This window comes from Tamandua tetradactyla, chromosome 4 (genome assembly GCF_023851605.1).
Source record: "Tamandua tetradactyla isolate mTamTet1 chromosome 4, mTamTet1.pri, whole genome shotgun sequence".
NCBI lineage: Eukaryota > Metazoa > Chordata > Mammalia > Pilosa > Myrmecophagidae > Tamandua > Tamandua tetradactyla.
In genome coordinates this window covers 184,042,429-184,061,044 of record NC_135330.1, presented here as the reverse complement: position 1 = coordinate 184,061,044, position 18,616 = coordinate 184,042,429, and the positions used below count along the sequence as shown (strand labels likewise).

The window sequence follows — 18,616 nt, the reverse complement described above, 5'->3', positions numbered from 1 at the left end:
TCTCCCCCTTCAAATTTCTGTTTTCATATAAAAGACAAATAAGTGACTTGACTCTTCCTCTAAAATAAAAAAATCATACATATATTTTACATAAGAAAGATGTGTTTTCTAGACAAAACCATGCATGTAATGAATGAATCTCAACATTCTGTTAATGAAAGAAGCCAGACACAGAAGACTACATATAGTATGATTACATTTTGTTGAAATTTCTAGAAAAGGCAAAACTATAGTAACAAAATACCAGCTGTTGCCTGGGAGTGGGAGTGGAGATTGATGGCCAAAGGGAAACTTAGGGTGGTAGAAGTGTTCTAAAAGTGGATTGTGGTCATGGATGCATCATAGTAAATATTTATAAAAATGGATAAAACTGCACACTTAAATGGGTCAATATTTTGGTATGCAAATTATACCTTAATAAAGATTTAAAATGTTATGCATATAGGTTTTAAGACGCCTTCAAAAACACTGTATGAAGATTCATTACTTTAAAGTTATTTCTTCTTAAAAGACCATTCTGATGTTGTTCTGAATGTTAGTTAATAAAGGCAACAATCTATTGAAAAGCTAAGGTCTGTGTGCTTTCATCAATTATAACAAAAGTACCACGTCAATGCAAGGATTTAATAATCGGGTGGTATATGAGTTTTCTAGCTTCTCCAATTAAAAAATAAAAACAGAGCCAAGGTCTGCCCAGAATGCTGATGAAAATGGACATCTTATATTAGAGCTGCTAAGATCCAGAAAGTTTTTCTCATTGGTCCTTGTATAAGAGGTGCCACCTGCCGAGACAGAAAAGGAGTGCCTGACCATTTAGAGGGACCTCCTAACAATGACCAGTATAAATGTCAGCAGAGTTGACTGAAGCCTGTGAACGAAAGAAAGCAACAAAAGCTGAGGATTCACTGTAGCTATAAAGGCAAGAGAAAAGCAGAAAGGACCCAGCTCTCCCAACATGGAGAAATTTAAGGCCGCTATGCTGCTGGCAAGTGTTGGCGATGCTCTCGGTTACAGAAATGTCAGCAAGGAAAATAATGCTCTAGGTACAAAGATCCAGGAGGAACTGAAACAAATTGGAGGACTAGACCACCTCATGCTTTCACCAGAAAAATGGCCAGTGAGTGATAATACCATCATGCACATAACCACTGCTGAGGCACTCACCACAGGTAAGGCTCAGCCTAATTGTTTTTCTTAAGTGTCTGTTGTTAGAAAAGATTCTGTGTGGCTATTAAAGTTCTTGAAATAAGCACTGAAAGCTTTGAAAGCAGTGCAATCTTTTAGCCAATGGTGTTACCTCATGCTGCTGCTGAAAGTGGCAATTTAATATACTCCAGCGTCCACAACAAATTATGTGTGTGTTAGATCAAATTTCTCATGTGGTGTCTCTTTGGATGACAGTATTATTTTACTTTACAGATAGTTGCTATTTAATCTTTTTAAACAGTGGCTTTTTAATTCTATTTGTAAAGCTTTAAGCAGATTTATATCGAGCTAGAGAAAGTGCCCTCTTTATAATAGCCTATTAAGCCTTTTTGCTCTATAGTTGTTTTTGGTGGGAGTAGGGTGAAGGTTCTACTTCTCACTTTAGAGATTAAAGCTTCTTTTGAATTTATTTCAAAAGAATATAAAATAAAAAGCCAACTTGAAATTTGAATTAAGATGATATTGTTTGGGGACTGCTTCTAAATTCCAATGAGTTAGGGTTAAAATACCATCACCAAATGTGATTCCACTTGGACAGTTGCTTACACACTAATATGGTCTAAGAAAAAAATTAGAAAATTGATTGGATTTGGAGGAAAATAAAATTTCCTGAGAATTCTTTAAGTAGCACGTTGATTTCAGGATCAATGGCTTTTTACAAGAATATCAGAGAAACAGGAGGTATGTATATACATACAGGAATATGTATCACAATTTTCCTAGAAGTTATTTGCTCCTTTAAAACACTAGGTATTATTAATATATCTTTGCAGAATTAAAATGTCTAAAGAAATAATTGAGAGCAAATATTAAGTCAGTGAAATTTTACTTTCGCATTCACTTGACCATTCCATTTATCTGCTGTGAACATGCCAAATTTGGTTCTTGTGGTCATTATGTAGGAATGTCATATACTTGGTGGTCAGATCCTAAATGGCTAGTAAGAGCTAAAGCACCATAGATAAGATAAGATGTCACAGCTTGTTGGAAAAAAGTGGAGCATCTTTCTGAGTTTACCCAATTATGAAATAAAAATATTTCCTGTTTCAAATATTTTCAGATAGATTCTCATATGCCTTTATGCTTAACAGCCCATGCCTTTAATGGGTTCCCCCAAAGCAACAGTTTACACTGCTGGAGAGTCACTGACATGGCTTTTAAAAGAAAAATAATTTGTTTTAGCTGTACATATTTGGTACTTATTCTTAAAATGTTGCCTATTTCATTTATAATTTGATGTATGTACACATGTATATAATCCATATCCTCCTGCATGTTTACTTGTCTTTGTTAGCACTTTAATAAGTGTTTTGTCAACGACAGACTCCATGGTAATATATCTGGATTTATGTGGTTACTATTAGGATGTTATCCAAAACAAGTGGGGTCATTTTCATAACAAAAACATATTTATCTTAGAATAGATAAATTTAAATCCTCTTTGCAGTAATAGTATAAGTATCTCCCCACAATGTGAAATTTATGTATTTATAAAAGATTATAAACATTTGGGGGCATTATTTTTAAGAAAGAAAATTAATTCCCTTTAAATGATCACAATCATAAGCTGCAGAAAGTAGCTAATAATTATCTATTGTGCACTATAGTATCCTATAGTTTGTGGGTAATGAGTAAATATTAATAGATAATTATCCTCTTGAATCTATCATTCCTATAGAAATTAAAGCAGAACATACATTTTTCAACTACTAAAAATTCATGTTGAAATTTAATTTGTTCAGTTTTCAAACAGCTCCATTTTTTTCTTTGAATAACTAATTGTAGACTATAGAAGGGGGTCTTTGTTAATAATGTAATAGATAACTCTCACATAGCACTTATGTACCAGGCACACTATTCTCACTGTTCAATGTTTATTGTCATTTATTCTTCAAATCAGCCCTGAAGATTCACTGTATTATTACAATTTCATAGATAAAGTGACACACAGAGAAGTTAAGTAACTTGCTCAATGCCACACAGACAAGTTAAATGACAGAGCATGGACTGGAATTCAAACAATCTGGCTCCAAAGCCTACGTTCTTAAGCACTATACATGACCATCCAAGATCACTATGGGTCATGCAAATATTTTAAAACTTGTGATGTGCAGTGAGTGACTCTTCAACATCTTTTCCAAAGACAGGCAAACATTCAAAGTGAAACTACATCTTTCATATTTAAGTAGGTTAGTTTTGGCAGTAATTTCCTTAACTAAAAACCGTGTGTCATCCAGCTAACTGTTTCTGCTATTAGGTGTTTGTAACACAGAAGGTCAGATCCAACATGCAGAACAACAGAAGGTCACATCCAACATAAAAAGCAACCTGCTTTTAGGTGCTTCTTTCAAAAGGGTACCAGAGCAAATATTGAATTAGGAAATAACAGTATCCAATATTAGATACCTAGATAGGTTGGTAGGTAATTCAGTATATATAGCTTATGAGCAGAGAGCTCGCATTGCCAGTAAGCATTCATTGAGTCATCCAACAAGCATTTATTAGGCACCTATTTTTATGCCAGGTCTTGTGCCAGTCACTTAAGGGTGCAAAAGTAGGTAAAGACTTATCCTTAAAGAATGCAATAGCCCAGATTTGGAGCCTAGTTCTACTTCTGTTCCCCCACATACTATCTAAGAAAATTGGTGAAGTCACTTCACCTCTCTGAGCCTTACTTGGAGGATAATACCTTTCTCATAAGGCTATATATGGCTTAAATGAGATAACATTAATAAAGCATGAGTAATTTAAGTAAGCACTTAATTATGGGAAGGTGGCTCATGTCAATATAGTTAATGATGTGTTTTTCTAAAATGTTTTATGCTTTGAGGGTCAGTAGCTCCAACTGTCCTCACCGAGCAAATCAACCTGGGTAACTGCTACAACTTTAGAGAATTGGGAGGAGTCATTAGCCCAGTTCAGGAAAGCCTGGCAAGCCGTGCCCACCCATCTATCTATAACCTGTAGGCAGACTTATTAGGATGAGCAGAGCCCGGCCCAGACGCAACTATTTGTTTCTGTTTCTCTATCAATAGCTCCATGGTAAAGCAGATCTTTTGCTTGAATTTGTAAACATTTTGAAATAGTTCTATGTATTTATTGCAAGGCAATATGATATTGGTGTTTTGCCTTTTGTTTATTTGTTGTGAGACTTAAAGGCAGTTTCATAAACTGATTTTCTAAGGTAAGGTAGAGAAAAAATGAGTTGATTGGCTGTGTCACAAATTAGAGAATGTCAGGTCACTCAGGTGACAGATTCCTATACTCTGCAACTTTGTAAAATCTGTTTCTAATTTAAATTTTAACCTGAAAAGACAAGGCATTTTGTTGCCATTTATTTTTATAGAATTTTTTCCTTTTAAAAAACTTAAGTTCCGTTAAATAAAGACATTTTCATAGTCTCTGATTCAAGAATAAAATGAACCATTTTAAGAGACTAGGGAAGACCAGAGAAAGGCCAAGCTTATTAACCAGGATTGAGTTAAGAAGGCTGTTTGTAAACTGAGAGTGCTGGGGACTGAATGCCAAACACATTATCAGTTTACCAACAGCTTCAACAAATCCAGATGGTTCACACTTCACAACTAAAGGTTTTATGTGCATACAAAGGTTAATTTTATTCTTGCAAGGTTACCAAAGTAACACACACACCCCCAACCATGTGACTTGCTGAATTCATTCCTCTTAAACCATAGTCTTGTCATATTCTCTCTTCTTTCCCAACTCTGTATTATGGCAATGTAAAGTACATCCAGTATATCAGAGTGCCATATGCAGACCAGTGGAGACTGAGTCTTCCTACTTTGTTTAAGAAATCCTTCTTTGTTTAAGAAGTCTCTTATGAAGTGGATTGGGGATTAGGATAGAAGGACTTAAAACCCAATTCCTTATCCACAGGTTTATAATTCTAGCTCTGTTAAAGCAAAAAGCAAAAATTAACATTTGACAGGATGGAGGTTTTCCATCCTGGAGATGGGAGAAATTTTGTCAGGTGACCACTTGTAATCTCTTCATTCCTCTATGCTAGAAAACCTGACCCTCATGTGGCTTAAAGAGATCTGGTCAAGCAATAAAAAGGTCTTCGAGCTTTCATGCAAATAGCTTTCCAGTGCCTGTCTACCCAGTGGAAGGTGGGAATCTGCCTTTGCCTTCTCCACCCTCCTCCCTTAATCATTACTCCCCCTCCCACACATACACCACCCCCCAAAATAGGGAAATGCATCATCAATTAGAAGAGTCGCAATAGCTATCTCCTAATGTCAACCCAAAGCCTAAAGGCAATTTTTTGTAATTGTCATAACAAACATATGACAAAACATTTGCCATTTCAACCTTTTGTGTATGTGTGTGTGTGTACAATTCAATGACACAGGCAAACTTCATACAGAATAAAAATGTTTTGGAGGCAATAAAAGATGACATTGGAAGGAGCACTCTGGTCTCACCTAGTGCAATAGCTTCTTCCACTTGCTCACAGCCATGCCCTCTGATATTGCCAGGTGCCTTAGACACCAATGTTAGAGGATGAATAGACTCTAACCACTGCTTTGTGGGTTAGCTTAATAACAAAAATGCTCAGGCTTAGGAATCAAATCCATTTACCATCTCTGGCCTTATGCAAGTCACATAACTTCTCTGAACCTTATATGAATTAAAAAAAAAAAGACAGATAATAGCCTCATTGTCATGGGGAGGATTATATGAGATAAGATACTTTAGTATCATGGAACTTGGTGTAGGGCATGAGATTTTGTAGGTTTGTCCAGAGTGACGCCCTGATAATTCCAGTGATCTGAACAGTGAATAAAAAAGTATTTGCAAAGTCCCCTTTGGGGAATGGTGAGAAAGGGGGAAAATTCAACTTCCCCAAGTGGAGAATTCTTGATATTCTCACAAGCAGTGGGGACAACCAAAGCAAAAGGCTGAGCCCCCAACCTTGGGGCTTGTTCATATGAAACTTAACCCCACAAAGGATAGGCTAAGCCTACTTAAAATTAGGCTTCAGACTTACCCCAAAGAGAAACTCTTTTGTTGTTCAGATGTGGCCTCTCTCTCTCAGCCAACACAACAAGCAAACTCACCGCCCTCCCCTCTCTACATGGGACATGACTCCCAGGGGTGTGGCTCTTCCTGGCAACATGGGACAGAAATCCTAGAATGAGCTGGGACTCAGCATTAAGGGATTGAGAAAACCTTCTCAACCAAAAGGGAGAAGAGCGAAATAAGACAAAATAAAGTGTAAATGGCTGAGAGGTTCCAAACAGAGTCAAGAGGTTATCCTGGAGGTTCTTACACATTAAATAGATATCACCTTTTTAGTTAAGGCATAAGGGAGAGGCTAGAGGGAAGTGTCTGAAAAGGTAGAGCTGTGTTCCAGTAGCCATGTTTCTTGAAGATGATTGTATAATGATATAGCTTTTGCAATGTGACTGTATGATTTGGAAAACCTTATAGCTGATGCTCCTTTTATCTACCTTATTGACAGATGCGTAAAAAACATATGGATTAAAAATAAATAAATAATAGGAGGAACAAATGTCAAAATAAATTTAGTAGATTGAAATGCTAGTGATGAATGAAAGGGAGGAGTATGGAATATGGTATGTATGAATTTTTTCTTCTTTTTATTAATTCTTAAAAATATATAACAACAAACAAATGCAAACATTCTTAACTTATGAACATTCCATTCTACATATATAGTCAGTAATTCACAGTATCATCACATAGTTGCATATTCATCATCATGATCATTTCTTAGAACATTTGCATTAATTCAGAAAAAGAAATAAAAAGACAACAGAAAAAAATTCATGCATTCCATACCCCTTACCTCTCCCTTTCATTGATCACTAGCATTTCAATCTAAATTTATTTTAACATTTTAACATCATTTATTTTTATTCCATATGTTTTACTCATCTGTTGACAAGGTAGATAAAAGGAGCATCAGACACAAGGTTTTCACAATCACGCAGTCACATTGTGAAAGCTATGTCATTATACAATCATCTTCAGGAAACATGGCTACTGGAACACAGCTCTACATTTTCAGGCAGTTACCTCCAGCCTCTCCATTACATCTTGACTAACAAGTTGATATCTATTTAATGCGTAAGAATAACCTCCAGGATAACCTCTTGACTCTGTTTGGAATCTCTCAGCCATTGACACTTCATTTTGTCTCATTTCACTCTTCCCCCTTTTGGTCGAGAAGGTTTTCTCAATCCCTTGATGCTGAGTCTCAGCTCATTCTAGGATTTCTGTCCCACGTTGCCAGGAAGGTCCACACCTCTGGGAGTTATGTCCCATGTAGACAGGGGGAGGGCAGTGAGTTTGCTTGTTGTGTTGGCTGGAGAGAGAGGCCACATCTGAGCAACAAAAGAGGCTCTCTTGGGGGTGACTCTTAGGCCTAATTTTAAGTAGGCTTGACCTATGCTTTGTGTGGTTAAGTTTCATATGAACAAACCCCAAGATTGGGGGCTCAGCCTTTTGCTTTGGTTGTCCACACTGCTTGTGATAATATCAAGAATTCAACTTGGGGAAGTTGAATTTTCCCCCTTTCTCACCATTCCCCGAAGAGGACTTTGCAAATATTCTTTTATTCACTGTTCAAATCACTCTGGGATTTATCAGGGCATCACTCTGGACAAACCAACAAAATCTTACATCCCGCTCAAGGTTCCCTGTACTTATGGTATTCAATTAAGCTGTCTACGTAAGTTATATTAGGAAATACACTAGTTAAAATATAAATTTTGTACCCAATAAACATTTTTTGCTTTAGTCTCCCACATAAATTGAAATTTTAAAATATTAATTACCATCTATTTTCAGCACCCTGCAGTAATGACATTCCTTTGTTCTTCATGCAAAAACATTTTTAAAATTTGTACATTTAGTCACTATCATTTTGGTATGTATGAATTTTTTCTGTTTTGTTTTTATTCTTTTTCTGAATTGATGCAAATGTTCTAAGAAATTACCATGATGATGAATATGCAACTATGTGATGATATTATGAATTACTAATTATGTATGTAGCATGGAATGATCATATGGTAAGAATGTTTGTGTTTGTATGTTGGTATGTTTAATAAATAAAATAAATTTAAAAAAAAAGATACTTAGTACCTGCCATCAGCAGGTATTTAATTCATGTTAGTTCCTTTTGTCCTCCATGCCACATGATCTTTTAGGGACTTGGAACCGTACTTATTCCCCAAATACCTTTTATATTCCTAGGAATACAGTTTGGGAAAATATCTGGCAATGCAATGTGCTGGTTTTCCATTCAGCTGCTCACCAGTGGGAGAAGAAAGAAGAAAAATGTACTTTCTTTACCTTAGAAATGTCTGTTTTATAAGCCCAAGGAATAGAAAGATTTCAGCTCAGTTTGTTCTCACATGTTACAAAGAACAGATAGAACTGTTAGTAGAAAATGAGAACCATGGTTTTATTCTAGATTCTCATTTGTAACTAGAATAATAAGAACAACAAAGTATAGTGTCTGAAGTCTAAAGTGAATTATTTGTCTACATTTTAAATTCTTCTAGGTAGATGCAGTTGTACAAAATGAATCACCAAGTCTTTCCCCACTTAACTAAAAAAAATTGATTATTCCACTAACTTGGAAGCATAATTATTGCTATTTTATATATTGTCACTGTTGCATTATGGCATTTAAATTAAGTGGCAATTACAAATAATTACTTGAATCTATCCTAATCTAACGAGGGGAGGGGAGATGACTTTGTCTGACTTTTCCTGCTGCTTCCCCTGACTTTTGTTCCTTCCTTTTTCTCCTCTCAGACTACTGGTGCCTGGATGATCTGTACCGGGAAATGGTGAAGCGCTATGTGGAGATACTTGAGAAGCTTCCAGGGCATGGACCAGACCCAGCTACTGTTGAAGGCTGCTTGCAGTTGAAGCCAGACAATTATCTTCTCGCCTGGCATACACCTTTCAATGAAAAGGGTCAGGGGAAATCATTTCTTCTTAAAGCTGTGTTGCCAGTGAATCCCCTCTGAAACATTAACCAATCTCTTCTGTCATTCCAACTAACCCCACCTAACATTTCCAGGTTTACTTGTGATGATAAGGGATTTGCCAAAAATTATTTTTGGAGAGAAGTATGTCCTCTTGTAGGTCAGTCCTGCCCTCTTTGGCGTCCTTTTTTAAAAAGGCTGCCCATTGGGCACTGAGCTTCCCAACAGGATTTTTGTCATGGATTCCCTGGTTTATTTTAAAGAATATTTTCCACTGCTTTTCATTTAGTTTTTTATTTTTTTTTCCCACAACATCAAGAAAAATATGCACTCCTTGCATAAATGCCTCTATAATGTTTTGATTTAGCTATGGCAGTGCCATTATTTAGGTAGTCTCAGTCTGACTCTTAAAAGTCTCTTACTGTTCCTAATGTCCTGGACCTCTCCCCTCATGTTTTATAGTTTAAGGCTAAATAGCAGCAGAGCTGCTGTGTTTTTAGCACCACCATCAGCTCCATTTCTTCTGTAATCCCTGCATGAAAGGTTTTTCAGGCTGGAACACTGAACTCAGGTCTACTAAGTTTCCTCGGTCTACTAAGAAAAAATCACATAGGCTGAGGAGTTTTCCTGAGATGAAACACATTCTCTGATAAAGTAGCAGAGACGCAGGTCTCCAAAGGAACCCAACAATTGAGAGAGCAAGGAAATAAGCCCCTATGGCAGCCAAATATAAATAAGAGAAAAAAAATGAGCGGGACATGCTAGAAGGACCAGTTTGTGCAGGTGTAGATTGATTGCCAACCTGTAAGGCCTTCAGAGTTCTTAAGTGGTGCTGTAGGAAACATACTGAACTTCATACTGAACAGGGGTAAAAAAATGCTACACATCTTTAGAGGGAAATTTGGCATTAATATAAAAATATTTAAATGTACATGCTCCTTAATCTGGCAGTTCTACTTCCAGCAATGCTAAGGACCCATGACTATATACAAAGCAAGTGTGCAAACATGTATATACAAGGATGTTCTTTGCAGTATTGTTTGTATTAGAAAAAAACTGGAAACAGCCTAAATATACGTCAGTAGGAGAATGGTGAAATGATTATGGTGCATCCATATAATGGAATATTATGCAGCCATTAAAAAGAACAGAATAGATCTATATGTATTAATACATGGAAAGATCTCAAAGATTAAGTCAAGAAAGCAAGGTGCACTATATCTAGTAAATCCAAGCTGCATTTTTTAAAAGGATATGCAAGATAGATAATGACATGCATATATGTATATGCTTGTAGGTGCTTAGAAAATTTGTCTAAAAATACTCAACAACTTTCACAGTGGAAACGAAGAGTGAGGAGGGAAGAGAAAAATACTGTTTTGTTGTTTGTAGAATTACTTTTTTGTTTCATACACTTTCGTTCTGTTTCAGTTTTCCTTTACCATGTACATGTATAAATTTTATAATGTCCCCCCCCCAAAAAAAAACAACCCTATATAAGGACTTTTCTTAAGAACCAGCTTAGAACAAGAGCACTTGGTTTCTATTCTTATTTTATTATACTCCTACCTACTGCTGTACCCTCCTATCCCTAAAATTAATCTAAAGCAAACCCAGATATCATATCACTTCATCCATAAATATCTTCATATGTATCAATAAAAGATAAGAACTTTTATAGACTTGACCACAATCCCATTATCATCTAAAAATTTTTTTCATATCAAATATCCTGCCAGTGTAAAAACATTTTCCTTTTTGACTTTTAAAGTAAAAAGTTTTTATATACTCTTACCATCATATCCCAATATGTATTTTCATTTTTCTGTGTTCCAGTTTTTGAAGACAGTTCAGCCTTCACTTTGTGATATGTGGTATAATCCCTGACATATATGTTCAACTTCCCTCCTGCTTGTATGCATCTCCTTTTAGAGGGGTAAATGGCAACTTGAAAGAACAGCTATGGAGGCAAGAGCCTTTTCACCTACCCCAGATCTATATCCATTTCCAATGATGATGCTTTACATATATCATCTCATAGCCTTATGAATACTGTTATCCCCATTTTACACACAAGGAAACTGAGGCTTATGGAGGTTAAGTAACTTGTCTGAGATCCCCACACAGTCTTAAGAGTGGATCCAGAATTTAAACCCAGGAACCTTGCCTCTCCATAGATATTCTTGTACAAGAAACATATGCCTTTTCTGAAATCCCCCTTAGTGGAAACTACAGCTGAAAGAATTTACTTGTACAAGATAATACAACCAATAAAAGGTAAAGAGACTAGTATTTGAACCCAGGTATTAAGAATCAAAATTAATTTACATTTTGTATAACTGAAAATTTTTCAAAGCAATGTAAGAATCAAAATTAATTTACATCTTGTATAACTGAAAATTTTTCAAAGCAATGTAAGAATCAAAATTAATTTACATCTTGTATAACTGAAAATTTTTCAAAGCAATGTGTATACATTATTTCATTTAAGACAGGCAATGTAAACGTTAATACCCATCAAAGAGTAGGCTCCATGATAACAGAAACTGTGTTAGTGTTCGTTTTTACCCATCATTTTTCTCTAGCACCTAGTTCATTGATTGGCATATAATAGGTACTCAATAATGTTTTTCAATAAATCCTATTTTTGTTTTGTTTTACTTTATTAAATGCATAGTTCTGAGGGAGGTAGCTGATTGTAGCCCACCTTGTGGGCTATCATTGAATGGTCTTGATTTTTTAATTCTTTCATTTTTATACTCTCCCTTCCCTGCTTCCTTTATTCCCTGGTAACCTCTAATGTGCTTTCTATCTCTGTGAATTTGCTATTTCTAGCCATAAGTGATATCATGTAATATTTGTATATATATATGTGCTTTGCTTATTTCACTGAGCATGTTTTCAAGCTTCTTCCATGTTTCAGCATGTCTCATAACTTCATTCTTATGACTGAATAGTATTCCATTGTGTTTATGTAAATGAAATAGAGAATAGAAAAATAATTGAGAGAAAAAACAAAAAGGTGGTTCTTTGGAAAAATTCAATAAAACTGACAAATCTTTAGCTGGACTGATAAAGAATAAGAGATAAAAGATGCAAAAAACTAAAATTAGAAGGGAAAATAATGATAGCACTACTGACTTTGCAGAAATAAAAAAGATTATAAAAGACTACTATGAACAATTTTGCACCAACAAATTAGATAATCTAGAAGAAATGGAAAAATGTCTAGAAATACACAAATCACCTAAATTAATTCAAGAAGAAAGAAAAAGCCTCAACAAACCTATAACAAGTACAGAGATTGAATCAGTAATCAAAAACGTGACACCAAAGAAAAGTCCAGGACCAGATGGCTTCACTGGTGAATTCTACCAAACGTTTAAAGAAGAATTAATACTAATCCTTCTCAAAGTCTTTCAAAAAATTCAGAATACTTCCTAATTAATCCTATGTTGCCAGCATTCTGATAAATGAAGCCTGGTAAAGACATCACAAGAAAAGAAAATTACAGATTATTAATCCTATCCCTTATGAGTATAGGTGCAAAAATCCTAAAAAACAACAAAAAAGTACTAGCAAACCAGCTCTAACAGCCTATTAAAATGATTATACACCATGACCAAATGGGATTTTCCACATTAAATAACACACTATGTAATAGAATGAAGGGGGAGAAAAAGCACATGAATATCTCAATAGATGCAGAAAAAGGCATTTGACAAAGTCCAGCACCCTTTCTTGATAAAAACACTTATAAAGGTAGGACTAGAAGGGAATTTTCTGAACATGATAAAGGCCATTTATGAAAAACTCACATCTAACATGTATTCAGTTGTGAAAGACAGCTTTCCCCTTAGATCAGGAGTAAGACAAAAATGCCCACTGTCACAATTGTTATTCAACATTGTACTGGAAGTTCTGGCCAGAGCAATTAGGCATGAAAAATTTTAAAAAGCATCTAAATAGTAAAGGAAGAAATGAAACTCTCCCTATTTGTGGATGGTCCTATCTAAAGAAAATCCTTGAAAATCCACTACAAAGCTACTAGAGCTAATAAATGTATTCAGCAAAGTGGTAAGGTACAAGATCAACTCACAGGAATCAGTAGTGTTCCTATACACTAGTAATGAACAATCTGAAGAGAAAATCAATTTAAAAATTCACTTACAATAACATGTTAAAAAATAAAATATTTAAGAATAAATTTAACCAAGGGTATAAAAGACTTGTACAATAAAAACTACAAAACACTGCTGAGATGTGTTGAAAAGACCTAAATAAATAGCAAGCAAGCCCATGTTCATGGATTGGAAGTGCTACTATTGTTAAAATGTCAAGATTTCCCAAAGTATTGTACAAATTCAATGTAATCCCTATAAAAATTCTAGCAGCCTCTTTTTGAAGAAATGGAAAAAACAATCCTCAAATTCATATCGAACTGCAAGGGACTCCAAATAGCCAAATCAATTTTGAAAAAGAACAGAGTTGGTGGACTCACACTTCTAGATTCAAATTGTACTAGAAAGCTGTAATTCTCAAAACAGTGTGGTACTGGCATAAAGATAGACAAATAGACTAATGGAACAGAATTTAAAGTCCAGAAATAGACCCACACATCTATGACTAATTGGTTTTCAAAAACAGTGCCATAATACATGTAGTAAAAGAATAGTCTCACAACAAATGGTGCAGGGCAAACTGGAAATTCACATGCAAAAGAATGAAGTTAGACCCCTTTCTCACATCCTATACAAAAATAAGCTCAAAATGGATCAAGGACTGAAATATAAGAGCTAAAACTATAAAATTCTTAGAAGACAAGGTTGGAAATTTATTGACAGAGAACAGTGCATATGGGCATATATATATTGGGTGATAGAATTATATTAAGCAGAATTAAACTTCTGGCTCTGCTGGTTGTTACCACGTGGCCTTAATTCAGTAGCTCTACATAAATATATTTCCTAGAGTTCTAATTTCAAAATAGCTTGAAATGAGGTATTATAGTACATCTCAAATTCAGAATGAAGCTTTTAGAATTAGTGATTAAGAGCAGATTAGACATTTCAGAAGAAAAGATTAGTGAATTTGAAGGCACACCAATAGAAACTACTCAAAATGGGACACCCAGAGAAAAAAAAGAATCCAAACAAATGAATAGAGCATTAGTGAGCTGTGGGACAACAACTAGCTTAATATTAATGTAAACTGGAGTCCTCAAAAAAGAAAAGGGAAGAGGAACAAAAATATATATTTCAAGAAATAATGGCCAACCTTTTCCCAAATTTGATGAAAAATATAAACTCACAGACCCAGAAATTCAATCAATCACAAACATAAGAAGCATGAAGAAAACTATAGTAAGGAACATGATACTCAAAGTGCTTGAAACCAGTGATAAAGAGATGTTAGCAGCCGGAGTGAAAAACATATCCAAGGAAAGAAGAAGAATGACAGCAGATTTCTTGACAGAAACAAATGCAACTAGAAGACAGTGGCATGCCATTAAAGTACCAAATGATTAAAGGACTGAAAGAAAATTTCAACCTAGAATTCTTTAGCCATGGAGATGTGACACACCCAATTGTGGGTAAAGCCTTTTAAATAGGAGGAAATATGATTCTACCCATTCAACATGGGTCTCGATTAGTTTATTAGAGTCGTTTAAAAGGGAGACAGTTTGGAGAAAACAAAGTTGCTTCAGAACCGACAGAGATACAGACATTTGGAGATGCTTGGAGTGCCAACAAAGCAGATACTTAGACAGGGATGTTTGGAGTTGCAGGGCCCAGCAGATCACGCTCTGTGCCTTCCCATGACATGCTAAGCAAGCCAGAATGCGCAGTTGTGTCCCAGAAGAGCTAAGTGAAGGCTCATAGATGCTTAGAGAGGAAACCACTGGCATTAGAAGCTAGAAGCAACAGAACTGGGAACAAGGACCAACAGACACCAGCCACGTGGCTTCCCATGTGACAGGCATTGGCCTTGAGTTAAGGTATCTGTCTCTGAATGCCTTAGTTAGGACATTTTTATAGCCTTAGAACTGTAAATTTCTAATTTATAAAAGCCATTCCATTTCTGGTATATTGAATTTCGGCAGCATTTAGCAAACCAAAACAATAGGATACAAATGACCAATATTAATAATGAAAGAGGAAACATCCCTACAGATATTAAAAGGAAAATAAGGACATATTAACAATTTTATGCTGATGAATTTAGCAACTCAGATGAAATGGAAAAATTCCCTGAAAGAGACAAACTACCAAAGTTCACTCAGGAAGAAATAGATATTCTAAATAGCATTGTAGCTATTAAAGAAATTAAATTTGTAGTTAGCAATCTTCCTACAGAGAAAACTCCAGGTCCAGATAGTTACAATGGGGAATTCTACCAAACATATATGGAAGAAAAAATGAAAATTGTATACAATTCTTCCAGACAACTGAAGAGGAAGAATACTTTCCAAATTCATTCTTCTGCTCTTCAGAAGACTATGTTAAAAGAATGAAGAGGCAAGCCACAGACTGGAAGAAAATATTTGGAAAGCATATATTTAATAAATTATTTGAAGTCAGAACATATAAAGAACGTTTAAGGTGCAAAATAGGCAAACAATCCAATACAAAAATGTGTGAAAGATTTAAACAGATATTTCAGCAGAGAGATATATGCAAAAAGCTCACTTAAACACATTGAACGTCATTATTCATTAGGAAAATGTAAGTTAAAACCACAATGAGATAACATTACATACCTAATAGAATGGCTAAAATTAAAAAGACTAACCACAGCAAATGTTAAGAATATAGCACAGCTGCTGGTGGGGATGTAAAATGGTACAACCACTTTGGAAACCAGTTTGGTAATTTCTTAAAAAGTCAAAACATTCACCTACCACGTGATCCAAAATTCCATTCCTAGGCATTTACCCAAGAGAAAAGAAAGCATTAATCTCCACATGAAAATTTGGCCACGAATTTTCATAGCACCATTATTTGTAATAACTCCAAACTGGAAACAACCCAAATGTCCATCAACAGATAAATGGATAAACAAATATTGGTATAGTCATACAGTGAAATATACTATTCATCAGTGAAAAGAAATGAGCTATTGATACATAACATGGATGAATCTCCAAGTAGTTATGCTGAGTGAAAGAAGCCAGGCCAAAAGAGTATGTTCTGCATGTTTCCATTTATACAAACTCTAGATCAAACAAGATCAGTGGTTGGTGGGGCCCTTGGCAGAAGGAGAAGTTACAAAGAAGCATGAGGAAACTCTTGAGAATGATAGATATGGTCACTATATCTGTTTATGTGGTGGTTTCAGGGGTATATACATATGTCAAACGTATCAGCTTATATATTTAATTACATGCAGTTGTATGTCAATTATATGTCAATTATAACTCAATGAAGCTCTTTATATATATATATATATATATATATATATATACACGCTTGAAAGTACATCATGTATACAGTTCTGTCTTCTACATTTTTCCCAACTGAAAGCTTATGAACATTTTCCCTCATGACATCAAAAAATTCTCTTTTTAATGTATTCAACGTGAGGATATCGTAATTTATTTAATCTCTTTTCTGTTGTCAGATATTTGGGTTGTTTGCTTATTTTCACTCATTTAAATGACTCTGTGATGAACATATTACATAAATTTTTGTCCATTTTTCAGATTATTTATGATAACCAGATTGCCAGAGATAGAACTATTGAGGCAAAATCTAAACTGGGTATTTCATTTTTCATGCAGGTTCAGGATTTGGAGCTGCCACCAAAGCAATGTGCATCGGCATGAGATACTGGAAGCCTGACCGGCTGGAAACCCTTATTGAAGTCAGCATCGAGTGTGGCAGAATGACACATAACCATCCTACAGGTAGCGCTGGTGTTGGAACAGATACCTGGGTCATGCAACCTAAATGATAACAGCATGGCTTTTTAAACATAGAAGAATGTCTGATTCCATGTTTGCCAGATGCTTTTTTTTGTAATTCTTCACCACGTTCCTATTCTCTCTCCCCCTTGCCCAATGTACTAGACTGGAAGTCTCATGCAATCACATCAAATTTTGGGTTCCCTTATTTGTTGGAGGAATTGGTTTTGTTTTGTTTTGTTTTGATCTCCAACTTCGCCTAAATTTTATTTCATCCTAAAAGCAAAATTGATGATAAGTGTGACGATGTTGGAAAAGTTGTACGAGGGAAAGATATTCATTGGCTTCGATACTTTCATTTCAGAAAAAAAGAAAGAAAGAAGAACCAGTTATCTGGATAAAGCTAGGACCAGGTTTGAAGTAATGGGAAATAGACTTTATATTATATTCTCAGCACTGATGCCAAATCTAGTAGTTAGCTATTGTTTTCTGGCTTGTGCTGTGCCCAGGAATTTTTTTGTCGGCTCTGACATAATAATTGGGCACTGTGACTGAGTTCCTGTGTCTCAGCTCCACTCTTTATGTGAACTGGAATGAGTCACTTAAACTAGTGCCTTAGTTTCCTTACCTGTAAAATAATGATGATTATGATGATAAAAACCATACCTCCTTATTGGGTTGTCGTGAGGATGGAATGAGTTAAAAATTAAAATCTCTCAAAGCCATACTTGCCGTACAGTAGGGGCGCTATGTAGGTCAAGTATTTTCTGTTATTTCTCCCATTTACCCCTTGTCCATCATACAGAGGGGAGGAAGGTCCTCCATGGGAGAGAGCAAACTGGTGTCTGCCCCAAGACCTGACTGTGGCATGTGAGTTAGGCAGCTGAAGCAGGTCACTCAATCAGCTTGCATTTTAAAAAAGAGAAAACAACTTGAACTCTAATTTAATGAGCTCTTAGATCATGACAAAGCAGGTGTACATGCTTCTCCCCAGTTCTATGCACAAAGGCTGCCAGCTGTTCTCTGGTGACTGTTTTGCCCTTTCAAGGTTACTCCTAATGTTCCTTTTAACTGGATATCTCTCACTGAGAGGAGGAGGCAGGCAACCCTGAATCTTTCTAGAAAGTACCGCTTAAGTGGATGAGAGCAGCAGTAATTGAAATGGCATTTAATAAAACTAGATCCGTGTTTATTGAGAGGCCATTCTGCTGAGTGTCTGTGACAAAATATGCCTTGGCTCATTGCAACCTAAGCAATGAACTCAGCAAATAATTTGTTAAATACCTAAATTTTAATAGGAAAGGTGTATGGTGTAACCAGTGGGCAAAATCTTAGAGAGTAGAAAAGGAATTAATGCTAGGCATCTACAAACCAACTGGTTCAACTAGAAGTAAATTAAAAGTAAAACCTTCAAACATGAAATTATTGAATATTTGAAAACAATGTAAGAATATAAGAATTTGCATTGAGAATTTGAATTTCTAAAAATTTTTCTAATGTATTGCTTATTAAAGAAATG

At 35.4% G+C, this 18,616-nt stretch overlaps 1 protein-coding gene across 2 annotated transcripts in view; it reads left to right on the top strand.

Annotated features, from left to right (window-relative positions):
- Window positions 1–693: 693 nt before the first annotated feature.
- Window positions 694–18,616, top strand: part of ADPRHL1 (ADP-ribosylhydrolase like 1) — a 63,283-nt gene continuing 45,360 nt past the window's right edge. The window contains exons 1-3 of one of the 2 annotated variants that reach the window (XM_077158746.1): window positions 694–1,169; window positions 9,019–9,183; window positions 16,975–17,100. In XM_077158746.1, coding sequence (XP_077014861.1) covers window positions 956–1,169; window positions 9,019–9,183; window positions 16,975–17,100 — 505 coding nt within the window. In that variant the 5' untranslated portion in view covers window positions 694–955. The remainder of the gene's footprint in view (window positions 1,170–9,018; window positions 9,184–16,974; window positions 17,101–18,616) is intronic. The other variant, XM_077158748.1, reaches the window with a different exon arrangement.